General features: G+C 38.6%; 1 protein-coding gene across 7 annotated transcripts in view; it reads left to right on the top strand.

Annotated features, from left to right (window-relative positions):
* Positions 1 to 12,918, top strand: part of LOC126278331 (kelch domain-containing protein 3) — a 111,953-nt gene that overhangs the window by 46,448 nt on the left and 52,587 nt on the right. For all 7 annotated transcript variants that reach the window (XM_049978361.1, XM_049978360.1, XM_049978365.1 and 4 more), the window contains exons 4-5: positions 225 to 412; positions 10,071 to 10,284. In XM_049978361.1, the coding sequence (XP_049834318.1) occupies positions 225 to 412; positions 10,071 to 10,284 (402 nt within the window). The remainder of the gene's footprint in view (positions 1 to 224; positions 413 to 10,070; positions 10,285 to 12,918) is intronic.

Genomic DNA, 12,918 nt, shown 5'->3' with positions numbered 1-12,918 from the left:
AGTTATGTTAATTTGGCTCTTTTCTCCTTACTTCCTGTTAAGGATTTGTAAAAACAGAAAAAATGTGTGTGTGTTAATAAAAAAGATAGCGTTAATAAATTATGTAGGCATTTTAGTAACAAGTGTTCTCAGTGTTCTGCTCCAAAAATCTGTTCTATTTTAAATTATCAATTGCATGATCACATCCCTTAGAAAGTTATCAGTTCATTCCCTGCTATTTTCAGATAATTTAACTTGGAGCAGTCCCAAAGTGAGTGGGATGATTCCTGCTGCAAGAGATGGCCATTCAGCTTGTGTAATTAATAATCAGATGTTTGTCTTTGGAGGTTTTGAAGAACAGATGGACAGATTTTCACAAGATGTCTATGCTTTAGACCTGCGTACAATGGTGTGGAGATACATAATAACTCAGGTACTTTCATACTTCTATGCGTATACATAGTAATGTTCTTAATTTGTTTCATCATATGTCCTTTGATTTGTTTAATTCTATCTTCCTACCATGTTCGTCTTTCCATCTGTGTACTTGTAATACACTCAGCATAATATTTTTTACATATTTTAATCTTGTCATCTACTGCTCTTTCCAGCAGTGAGTGAACTACCCTTAGGTATCTTAGCATGAATTAGCACACATGAATTAGCACACACACTATGGATCACTATTTATTTTCTCAGCACTTACCAGTTTGTCTGCTGGGCGCAGACATTCAATACATCCATTTCATCGGCAGCATTGTTTTGTAGTATGACCTTACAAAAGCTAGAATGAAATTTGACTCTGCAACAGTGTGAGTGCTGATATGAAACTTTATGGTAGGTTAAAACTGTGTGTCGGATCAATACTCTAACTCACAACTTTGTGTATCATGAACAGGAGCTGTATCAGCTGAGCTACCCAGTCATGATTCATGACCCCTCCCCACAGCTTTACTTCTGCCAGTACCTCATTTCCTAGCTTCCAGATTTAACAGAAGTTCTGGAAAACTTGCAGGACTAGCAGTCCTGGAAAAAAAGGATATTGGAGAGACAATGGTTAGCCACAGCCTGGAGGTGGGGTGGGGTGGGGGGTGGGGGGGGGGGGGGGGTTTCCAGAATGAAATTTGTCACTCTGTAGTGGAGGGTGCAATAAATTCTGGAAACATTCCTCAGGCTGTGGCTAATCCATTAGTCTGCAATATCCTGGGGGTTTTCTAGAACAAAATTTTTGATTCAGCAATGCAGTGTGCATTGAAAAGTATTTCATTGTGGAAGCATCCCCTAGGCTGTGCCTAACCTGTGTCTCCACAATATTCGTTCTTCCAGGATAGCTAGTGCTGCAAGTTTTCCAGAACTTCTGTGAAGTTTGGAAGGTAGGAAATGAGGACAGGTCATGATCTGCACTGTGGTGCCTCAGTTCTGTGAAAGGCAAAGCTTGTGGGTTCGAGTCTCGGTCCAGCACGCAGTTAACAACTGCAAGGAAGTTTCATTTCAAAAGCTTCTCTTCACATCTACACTGCTCATTGTCCACATTTCACTCCCTTTTAAGGACATACACTTAAGACAAATACTTTTGGAAAAGACTTTCTGATGATGCTTCAATTTGTATTCAGCATTAACAGATCCCCCCCCCCCTCCTCCCCTTTTTCTAAATATGTATTAGAAATTCTTTTCTTGTGATAGCCAGTCTGCATTTCATATCCTCTCTGCTTTGGCTACCATCAATTATTTTGCTGCCCAAATAGCAAAACATATTTACTATGTTTAGTGCCTCATTTCATAATCTAATTCCCTTATCATCACCTGATGTATTTTGACTACATACCATTACCCTTATATTATTTTTGTTAACATTCGTCTTGTACCCTCCTTTCGAGACACTGTCAGTTTCATTCAACTGCTCTTCGAAGACCTTTGCAGACACTGATAGATTTACAGTGTCATCGTCAAATCCCAAACTTTTTATTTATGCTCCCAGAATTTTTAATTTCCTTTCCAAATGTCTTCCTGGTTTCCTTTGCAGCTTTCTCAGTGTACAGACTGAATAACGTTGGAGGTAGGCTGCAACACTGGCTCACTCCTTTCTGAATTACTGCTACCCTTTTTTGTCCTGCTACATTTATAACTACAATATTGTTTCTCTACAAGTTGGAGATAACCTTTTGCTTCCTTTATTTTTATCTCTGTTACCTTCAGAATTTCAAAGAGTTCCTTCCTTGGAAACAGTATCTAAATCTACAAATATTATAAATGTAGGTTTGTCGCTCTCCATCCTATCTTCTTTGAGAAGTCATAGGGTCATTATTTCCTTGTGTGTTCCCATATTTTTGTGGAACCCTAATTTCACGCCCCTGAGAGTGAATTTTACCAGTTTCTCCATTGTCAGTATTTTGCAACCATACCTTATTAAATTATGATTCTGTAATACTCACATCTGTCAGCACCAACATATTTGGAACTGGAATGTGACAACATTGATCTGTATCACCTGGCTGATAGTTCCTGCATACTAGGTGAAATAGTTTCAACATGGCTGGTTCTTCCAAGGATCTCAGTGATTCTAAGGGAATATCATCTACTCCAGGGGCCTTCTTTCACTGTATGTCTTTCACTGTGCTGTCAAATTCTTCACGCAGTATTGTGTCCCCCTTATAATTTCATCTACTTCCTCTCCCTTTCTGTAATAAGCCCTTTAATGAATTCCTTCCACCTTCAACCTTCCCTTCTTCATGCAATTCCTACATTGCATTGTGCTTAAGACTGATTTGCCATGAGCTCTTGCTTTTCATACAAGTTCTTCTCTTTTCTACAAAGGTTTGTTGTATTTTTCTATAGGTGCTATATTTCCCATAGTCAGGCTTGCTTGTGCAACTTTAGATATTTTCCTAGATTGCTCCTTTGCACATTCTGTCATAATTAATTTTTAGGTATCTGTATTCCCTTCTGCCTGCATCATTTGTTGTATTTTTATACTTTCTCTTTTTGTCTCTGAACCCTTGAGCATGCTTGCCATTTTTCATACACAAGCAGCTGCTTGGCATACTTCATACACATGTAATGAATATCTGTCTTTATGTATCTGAGGAAAACATGTATCAAAATCACAGAGTGACCTTAGTTTAATCAGACAATGATAAAATAAACTTCATAATGTGAGCTAAAGCACAATTCAATTAAACAGTAATGAAATAAACTTCTATTATATGCTCAGATGCCACAGACAGGTTACACCCCACATTAATGACCCACTCAAAGCATTAAACAGCATAGCTGCATCAGATCCCAGCCAGCTGTGATTTCAATTACTAATTACATTGTAGGTAACTGCCTCATTGTGGGATTGCACTGCTAGCTCATAATCTGTGTCATTTCCTTGAACGGATTGTAATTTTTTTCCTCACTTAGCTTGCTGTTTGTTTCATATCACTGCAGCTTACTTGGATGTATGACAACACAGTTATCACTGTGATACTTAAAGCAATATGAAGGAATAGGTATTTATCAAAATTTCTCCTCTAAATTTCACATTAGAATAGATGGTTATTAGTGTTGGTTTAATTAGAACTGTGATTTTACTATCTAAGCCATGGTTGTTGAGAATTTCAAACAATGACGCCTTATTGTCTGAGTCATAGGCTGTACTGAAGTCAACAAAAGTGGTTACAGAAGTTTTAGATCTCCTTTTCAGATACATTATTATTCACTTTAAGTTGAGTATCTGCTGTGAACATGATCTGTTTTTCTAAAACCACCTTTACTTTCACTGATTTGACAGTAGAGTTGTTCCGCCCTAGTTAATAATGCTATTGCATCAGATTTTGTAGGAAACTGATAGTAGTTCACACTTTTATCACCTGCTTTGTGCAGCAGATGGATTAGGGCTGTGTGTCAATCTTTAGGAATTTCTTCTATTAACCAGATGTTTTGGACAATTTCAATTAGCTTCTCCATAAATTTGTTATTCAACAATTTCTAGAGTTCTGCAGTTATGAAATTGTCACCCAGTTTCTTTATTGTTTTGAGGGGTATGATGATTTTGTTCATTTCCCGATCAGTTAGGGGATGTAAGTTTAGGTACTGAGTGTGTTGTTGTTGTTGTTGTTGTTGTTAAGTTAAATCTAGATTTAGGATATTCAAAATTTTGTGAATTTTTAAAATGCATTGGTGAAATATTAGTTTTCTTGGTTATTGTGCGGTGTTTTCCCATTTTTATTTTTGAAGCAAATGGTTGTTGAAGGACATTTACTCAAGCTTATTTTGTAAGTTTTGTAGAAATTTCTAGTATTATTCATTTTGAAGACATGATCTGTCTGTTTTTATTGATTGTTATCATTATTTTTCGTTGTATTCCTGACAAGTTTAGCTGTATCCTTTCTAGTTTCAAGGAGTTATGTCCTGTTTTCATATAATGCCGTGTGTTTATATAGTGCTTTGTTCCACACATACAACTTCAGAAACTTCTTCAATATCACTTGAATACTTATATGTCCATAGGCAGTTGCTGAAGAAAGCTTCATTCATCTGTGACAATCTGTGTATGATCCAGTAAACCATCTATGCCGAAGTTCATTAAAATTTCTCTTGTGTTGGAACATTTTCATCTCCAAAATTTGAATATTTGTTCTAAGATTTCTTTGACATTTTTATCGTGGTGATGTCTACATTTAGTGTGTTTCTTCCCTGTGGAGCCTTAGATACATCGGTTTCTGTCTGGACTATGTGTTCCTCTTCTGTCTCCAGTTTTGTGGAAACTGTGTATGCTTTCTCTGTCATGCTTTCCTGACCATTGGATACTGTTTCTGTCTGCGGTCAGCTTTTAGGATTCCTATGCTAACAGCTGTCTTAATCTTCCAGCATTTTAGCATGTTTGCTCTCACAAAAAACCAGGACAGTGCCCTGGATTAAATTTTGGAGATTAACTACTTTTATTACTAATGCAAATCTTAATTTTTTCGTTTTTTGTGCTTCACTTTCTCCTTCACTGTGGATATTGGGATACTCAAGAGTTTTAGATCATATATGAAACAAAACAAAATGCATGCAATAGTTAGTCAAACTCCCTCCCCCTCCCCAACCAACCGTAATTATTACTGGTACATTATTACTGGTACATTATTACTGGTGCATTATTACTGGTACATTATTACTGGTACATTAATACTTATTGAATGTGATGCTTGTGGTGTACCTGTTCTGCAATAGTTACCATTATTCAGATCTCTTCTGCTGCCTAGTCAGTGGGAAGATCTGATATTCGTAACTCGTCTCTCCATCCTTCATGTGAATCAAGCAACAGGTTCTTTAACTGACATAGTGATATTAATTAGGGTAGGTTGCTACTCACTAAATAGAGGAGGCACTGAGGAGGAGACAGGCACATTTAAAGTGGACTATTGGTAATAAGCTACCAGACAGTCCACCAGGCACATTTAAAGTAGACTATTGGTAATAGGATACTAGACAGTCCTTTATCAGATGAAGAAACACACACATTCATAAAAGTGAACTTCACACACACATGGCTGGCTCAACTGGAGGGAGTGATGATCTGTTTTGGGTAGTGGGTGTAAAGGAGAGGTGTCGGGAGGGAAGGAGCAGGAAAGCAGATTCGGGGTGGGAAGGTGATGCAATGCCACCTGTCCTATGAGAGTGTACAAAGTCTTGGTGAGGACAGAATAGTCAGCTGAAATGTGACTGAGGAGAGCTTTACTTTGAGGGGTAGGGGTCTAGATACATGATTTGTGTGTGTGTGTGTGTGTGTGTGTGTGTGTGTGTGTGTGTGTGTGTGTTTGTAAAGCTGGAAGCACAAGAGCAGGCATGTGGGGGACAGAGACTAGGGAAGGTTGTGGCCAGAGAGTTTACAGGAGGGAAGAATATGTTACAGGGAGAGTTCCCTTGGGGGAAATTCAGAAAATCTGGCAGAGGTGAAAAGAATCCAGATGACATGGGATGTGAAACTGCCGTTGAAGTCAGACGTGTTGCGCAGCATGTGTGGTAACTGGGTAGTCCAGCTGCCTCTTGGTCACAGTTTTTCAGTGCCCATTCACATACTTTCATTCACAGTACTTAACTACATCTGTAACTTTTCCTTTAGGAGTGGTCGGTTTCCTGACCGATTAAAGTACTCGGTAGTGAAACCACTTTATAAAAAGGGAGACAGGGATAATGTTGACAATTATAGACCTATTTCTATGCCATCGGTGTTTGCTAAAGTTATCAAGAGGGTTGTATATACAAGGTTACTGGAGCATTTAAATTCACATAATTTGCTGTCAAATGTACAGTTTGGTTTTAGAAATGGCTTAACAACTGAAAATACCATAGTCTCTTTTCTCTGTGAGGTTTTGGGCGGATTAAATAAAAGGCTGCGAATGTTAGGTGTTTTCTTTGATTTAATGAATGCCTTTGACTGTGTTGACCACAAAATATTACTGCAGAAGTTGGACCATTATGGAGTAAGGGGAGTAGCTTAAAATTGGTTCACCTCTTACTTTAAGAACAGAAAGCAGAAGGTAATTTTCCGCAGTGTTGAGAGTGGTGGTGATGTTCAGTCCCAATGGGGCACTGTTAAATGGGGCGTTCCCCAAGGGTCGGTGCTGGGGCCGCTGCTGTTTCTCATTTATATAAATGATATGCCTTCTAGTATTACAGGTGATTCAAAAACATTTCTGTTTGCTGATGACACCAGCTTGGTAGTGAAGGATCTTGTGTGTAATATTGAAACATTATCAAATAATGTAGTTCATGAAATAAGTTCGTGGCGTGTGGAAAATAATTTGATGCTAAATCACAGTAAGACTCTGTTTTTACAGTTTCTAACTCACAATTCAACAAGAACTGATATTTTGATCAGGCAGAATGGGCATATTATAAGCGAGACGGAACAATTAAAGTTCCTAGGCATTCAGATAGATAGTAAGCTGTTGTGGAAAGCCCATGTTCAGGATCTTGTTCAGAAACTAAATGCCGCTTTATTTACCATTAGAACAGTATCTGAAATAAGTGACATTTCAACATGAAAAGTAGTCTACTTCGCATATTTTCATACGCTTATGTCATATGGTATTATTTTTTGGGGTAATTCTTCTGATTCAAAAAGGGTATTTTTGGCTCAAAAACGGGCTGTTCAAGCTATTTGTGGTGTAAGTTCGAAAACCTCTTGTCGACCCCTATTCAATAGTCTGGGAATTTTGACATTGCCCTCACAGTATATATTTTCTTTAATGTCGTTTGTTGTTAGCAATATTAGCTTCTTCCCAAGAGTTAGCAGTCTTCACTCAGTTAATACTAGACAGAAATCAAATCTGCATGTGGAATGCACTTCGTTGACTCTTGTGCAGAAAGGAGTGCAGTATTAAGCTGCATCCATTTTCAATAAGCTAGCACAAGAACTAAAGAATCTTAGCAGTAGCCCAGACACTTTTAAGTCTAAACTGAAGAGTTTCCTCATGGCTCACTCCTTCTATTCTGTCGAGGAGCTCCTGGAAGAGCTAAAAAATTAATCAAATTCTAGTGTTACATTCTTGGTTTTCTTTATTTAAACTAACGACTTATCGCCTGAATATGTTTCTTATATTTCATTTTATCTGTTTCTACAATCGTGTTATAATTTCATATATTGACTCGTTCCATGACCATGGAGACTTCTCCTTAATGTGGTCCCACGGAACAATAAATAAATAAAAAATAAATAAATAAAAAAAAATAGACAGACGGGTTATTAGTTGTTATGGCCATGCGGAACATTGCACAGTGATTGTAGGTAAGTTGGTAAGAACATAGCTGCTTTCACACATGGCCCTACCTTGATGGGGTAGGAAATATCTGTGACAGGACTGGAGTAGGTAATAGTGGAAGGATGTATAGGGCAAGTATTGCAAGTAGGTCTTTTACAGGGATGTGAGCCATGGGGCAAGAGTTTGGGAACATGGGTGGACAAAATGTGGGGGATCGGTTTCAGGACAAGGTGGGGAGGATAATTTCAGTCTGTGATAACCTCAGCACGACCTTCAGTGTACTTGGGATGGGAGACTGTTCATAACGGCAGAAGCAGTACCCAAGATTGGCTAGGCTAAATGGAAATAATTTCTTGATGTGGAATGGGTGGCAGCTATAAAAATGGTCTTGTTGGTGGTTGTTAGGCTTACTGTGAATGGAGGTACTGATCCCAAGGCGGACGTTGACATCAAGGAATGTCACTTATTGGGCTGAGGTTAACTGGGTGAAGCAAATGGGGGGGGGGGGGGGAGATGTTGAGGTTCTGGATGAATGAGAATATGGTATCCTCATCTTCAGCACAGGTTAAGAAGATACCATCAACAAACCTGAATTGGGTGAGGGATTTGGGATACCTGGTAACCAGAAAGAATTGCTCTAGATGGTCTGTGAATATATTGGCATAGGATAATGTCGTGCAGATGCCCATGGCTATACAATGAATTTGTTTGTGTATGATAACTTCAAAGGCGAAGTAATTGTTGTCAAGAATGTTGTTATATGGTTGGTCATAGTGACCAGAAAGTAGGTTATTAGTCTGGAATCAGTTGGGCATTGCAAACAGTAATGTTGCGTGATGGCATGGCTGTGGGCATTAGGGATGTTGGTGTTGAAAGAGGTGATGAACATGGCACAGAGTGTTAAAGAGACAGGAGCTTGTGGAGTCAGTAGAGGATAAGGTTAGTGTTTTACATAGGATGGTAGGTTATGGATAATAGGCTGATGGTTTTGATCCATGAAGGCAGAGATTATTCCTATGGGAGTGCAGTATTGGCCCACAATAGAGGTCATGGTGTGCGTGTGCGTGTGCGTGTGCGTGTGCGTGTGCGTGTGCGCGCGCGCGCTGTGCGCGCGCGCGCGCGTGCGCGTGCACGCGCGCGTGCGCGCCTGTGCGTGCGCGTGCGTTAGGAAGCATGTAGAAGGTAGGAGTCCAAGGAGTGGCAGTGTTGAACAGGGAGATGGACTCAAGGAAGAGGTTCTGGCATGGACCTATGGATTTTAGGAAGGACTGGAAATAATTTTGGACTTCCAGAATTGGGTCACTGTGGCTTGTAAGTGTATATGCCTGATGGCTGGCAGGGGCCGTCGGCGAGGTAATTCCTGCAGAGAACAGTCTTCTTTAATAAGGATAAGGAAAGTGTAGTGCAATAAGGATAACATATGGTATCCACTCTTCAACCTCTTGTGAACAGCTGAGGTTTTTCATTTTTATTTGCCAGTCAGTCTTCTTGTTTATATTTGCAAGGCAGAGGTTTGAACCTTCTTTCTACATAATTTCCCTGTTGCTTTCTAGGAAAGAAGAAATAGTTCAAGAACTTGAGGCTTATAGTTTTTCTTTATATTTCCGACAGCCATATTATTACTGAAATGTTATACAATTATCTTTCAGGCATAGAACTCATTTGTAAAGTCTTCAAAATCAAAATTTATGCTCACCTGTTGAAGTGTGCAGTGATGTGAATCATTTGAACAATTTTTTTTTTGCAGGATAGAAATACTGTATTTCCCTTCTTATGATAATGAATAAATTTTCCTTCTATTCAGTTATTAAAACCAGTGCCATGATTTGTACCAAAGCTTTACTGTTTAGACACTCTTTCACAAATTTAGTAAGTCTGTTTATAGAAGATCCTTGCTCCCTTTCAAAGTACTGTAGTTTATCCTTTTATGCAAATATTTTTCCACACACACACACACACACACACACACACATTATGATGAAACTTGATCTTGACTTTATAGTCCTCCATTTAACTCTGTTGATGGGTCATGAAAGTTAGTAAACTTCTGGTAGTTGTTCATTCATTCATTCATTCATTCATTCATCATTGTCATGTTAGCAATTAAATGCAAATCATTTCATTATTTTCATCTAAGTGTTGACAGTGGAGGTAGTTATCCTGAACAACTTCATAGGCACATTTTTCATAGAACAGCATGAACTGAAAATTTCTTTAGGTATTTCTTTATAGCCGTACCTGTCTTACTTCATATCTTTGTTATTCTTTCACTACTCCACTGTAGTAAATACTTTACACCCCTATGCACGTGACTGTTTTTCAAAACGTTGTTTGATCTGCTGTATCTTTTAACAGGGTGACCCTCCATCATACAGAGATTTCCATTCGGCAAATGCAATAGATGATAGAATGTATATATTTGGTGGGCGAGGAGATGTGTATGGTCCTTACCATTCGCAAGAGGAACTATATTCAAACAGTATAATGTACCTGGATACAGCTACTGGAGTGTGGCATCAGCCTCGGACAACTGGGGATATACCTTTAGGCAGGAGGAGCCATTCTGCATGTAATGTATCCATTTGCTCTTATTTTTTATTTAACTTTTCTATTTCTTCTTTACATTTGTCAAACATGTGCACACGTACAGTATCAGATTATATTCAAATTATAGCTGTCACATCTCTGTTTGATTTAAGAGATATGCCACAGTGCATGTTTGTTCACTACATTAGTCTAGTAGGGAAGAAGAAGTGATAAAATATGCGAGTTGATTACAGGTATGTATAGGATACACAAAGGACTTCAGATATCTGAAAGAAAAAACAGTCCTTTAAGGTATTGTGCATACAAAAATGCTAGACATTTTTGCAACATTTGTTCATAAATGGACCATGAACAGTTTCTTACATTAACTTTCATTAATATAAATGTCTCGGTAATGAAACGTCAAGGTAAAGTTAAAAATCAAGCATGAAAAGTTCATTCTCATAGTCTTTGGGGTGTTGTCCTGAAGAACACACCGCAATCACAATTGAAAGCAGTTGTAGTTGCCACACACTTCTTTATTACAAATACATTGTGGATAATACATTCACAGTAACCATAATTACAACAAAACTTGTCTTACAGAACACCAAAAACCTTTACAATATCACCCACATATCATTTTCTTTCAACCACTTACATTAATTAAAACCATGTCCATGGACCCATAAGTAAAGCAATATGACTCGCAAATAAATCACCCCTACTTCATCACTTACATGGAAATTCTTTTATCTGTATTTTCATCACACCCAAGTTCAGAATTCAACAGACAGTAATGTTTTAAGGCTTCTTTGGCCGACTTTTCATTAAACGAAACACTATTCATTAAATCGTTATTAAGATAAAGATGGCTGACATAACCAACCCAGTATTCAGCAGACAATAATGTTTTAAGGCTTCCTTGGCCAACTTTTCAAAATACAAACACAGTATTTTTATAAAAGCATACTCGTAAAATATGACTAACATAACTTTTCCAGTTAAAATTCTGAGTTCAACAAGCACCAACATTTTAAGGTTTACTCGGCCAACTTTTCATTAACTAATACAATGTTTATAAAATCCTAATTCATAAAATATGACTAACATGACCAACTCACATCAAAGTTCTGAGCTCAACAAGCCCCAAATTTTCAAAAGTTACTCAGCCAACCTCAGATTAATTAGAACAATACTACTTGCGTATACCAGGTTCATATGATTTCAGTACCTGACTATAACGAGAGGAACTTCCCAAGAAAAACTTGACAGAGGCCACTTCCACTCTACGTGAAAATTAGTGACGGACACGAGCACACCAAAAGATTTTAATCAATACAAGAAATCCATGGGACAAGAAATGAAATAACAAGGTACTCAACTTTGCACTGCGACAGATCTTCAGGAAACAGAACTCTCCACCGGAAGGATAGAATTACAGGACAGTTACAACATAACCCAAGACGTGGGAGGTGGGGGCGGGGACGGGGTCTTAAATGTCTCTCTGCCAGCATTGTAGTCAGATTCCAGTTTGCTCGCATCAACCATGGCAAGTTATCTGCAAAATAAAACACATCAGCAGCAGACAATATTCTGAGGCATTGGATATACAATCCTAACTGCACAACTAGTTATCAATGTATTTCAATGATATATTGCAGAAATGAAACCATCAGAATTAACCTCCGTGACTTACGTGGGCAGTCAAGGCTTGTAAAATTTGGTCAGCCAATCCCTTAAAACCATCACCAAAATAATGGCATAAAAGTTAGAACAGCAAGAAAAATCTTGGTGCACATTTAAAGGCCAGACTAAAGTAATGTCGTAACAGGTAGAATGAGAAAAATATTTCAGTGCAGCTTGGAATGCCAAACACAGACTTACGCACTACCTAGTTGCACTTCTAGCTACGTGTTTAGCCATGCATAGTGTCTGTTTGGTGGGCATCGTTACACTTCCTTAACTGCCGTCATTGTATGTAGTGATGATAATAAAGTCAGTGATAAGTTACTGGAACAGTTCCTGCCCACCAAAGCAACTCGAGAACTCCAATGCATTTGGCCTGTGTAACTTGTAACCAACTAGACGGAACTTGTCCTTCCAACCTTAAGGAAATTCCCATCATCATGGTCAGCCCATTTATAGTGTAATGGTTAAACTCACAATAGCTGTTGGCCACACTCTTTCGTCATGCCGACTCGGCCTCTCGCCGTTCTCCATACAAACACAGTCCCACGTCAGTCCACCTCACACCGTGGATACCCGCACACCAGCCACCAGCAGAGCGTGCGTACTCTGTTTAAAACCCTGTGCCGTCAAAGAAGTGAAGAAGACAAATGAGCACCGAAATTGACTCGACAATGAAAGAACAATCAATGGGAACTGGTGCCAGCAACGCACCAGCTCAGTCTTTATTGTCAAGAAGTAAAATCTGATTGGTAGATTAAGGCCTGTACATTTCTTAATATTTAGAGACCTTTGGTACTTGTAGTTAGTAATCTTGAATACCCATGTGTACAGAATCCAGAAGTTGTTTGAAATATGTAAAATCTGTGATGAAAAGCTTCTGATAGATTGATGCAGTAGTCATGTTGATGGTTTGGGAATGGAACCACCATTATAATCAATGACGTACTTGCATTGCGCAGCCAGTACTCTGACATGCAGCACTCAA

The sequence above is a fragment of the Schistocerca gregaria genome, chromosome 6, assembly GCF_023897955.1.
Source record: "Schistocerca gregaria isolate iqSchGreg1 chromosome 6, iqSchGreg1.2, whole genome shotgun sequence".
NCBI lineage: Eukaryota > Metazoa > Arthropoda > Insecta > Orthoptera > Acrididae > Schistocerca > Schistocerca gregaria.
The sequence above is the reverse complement of the archived record's forward strand: the minus strand, read 5'-3'. Positions and strand labels throughout refer to the sequence as shown.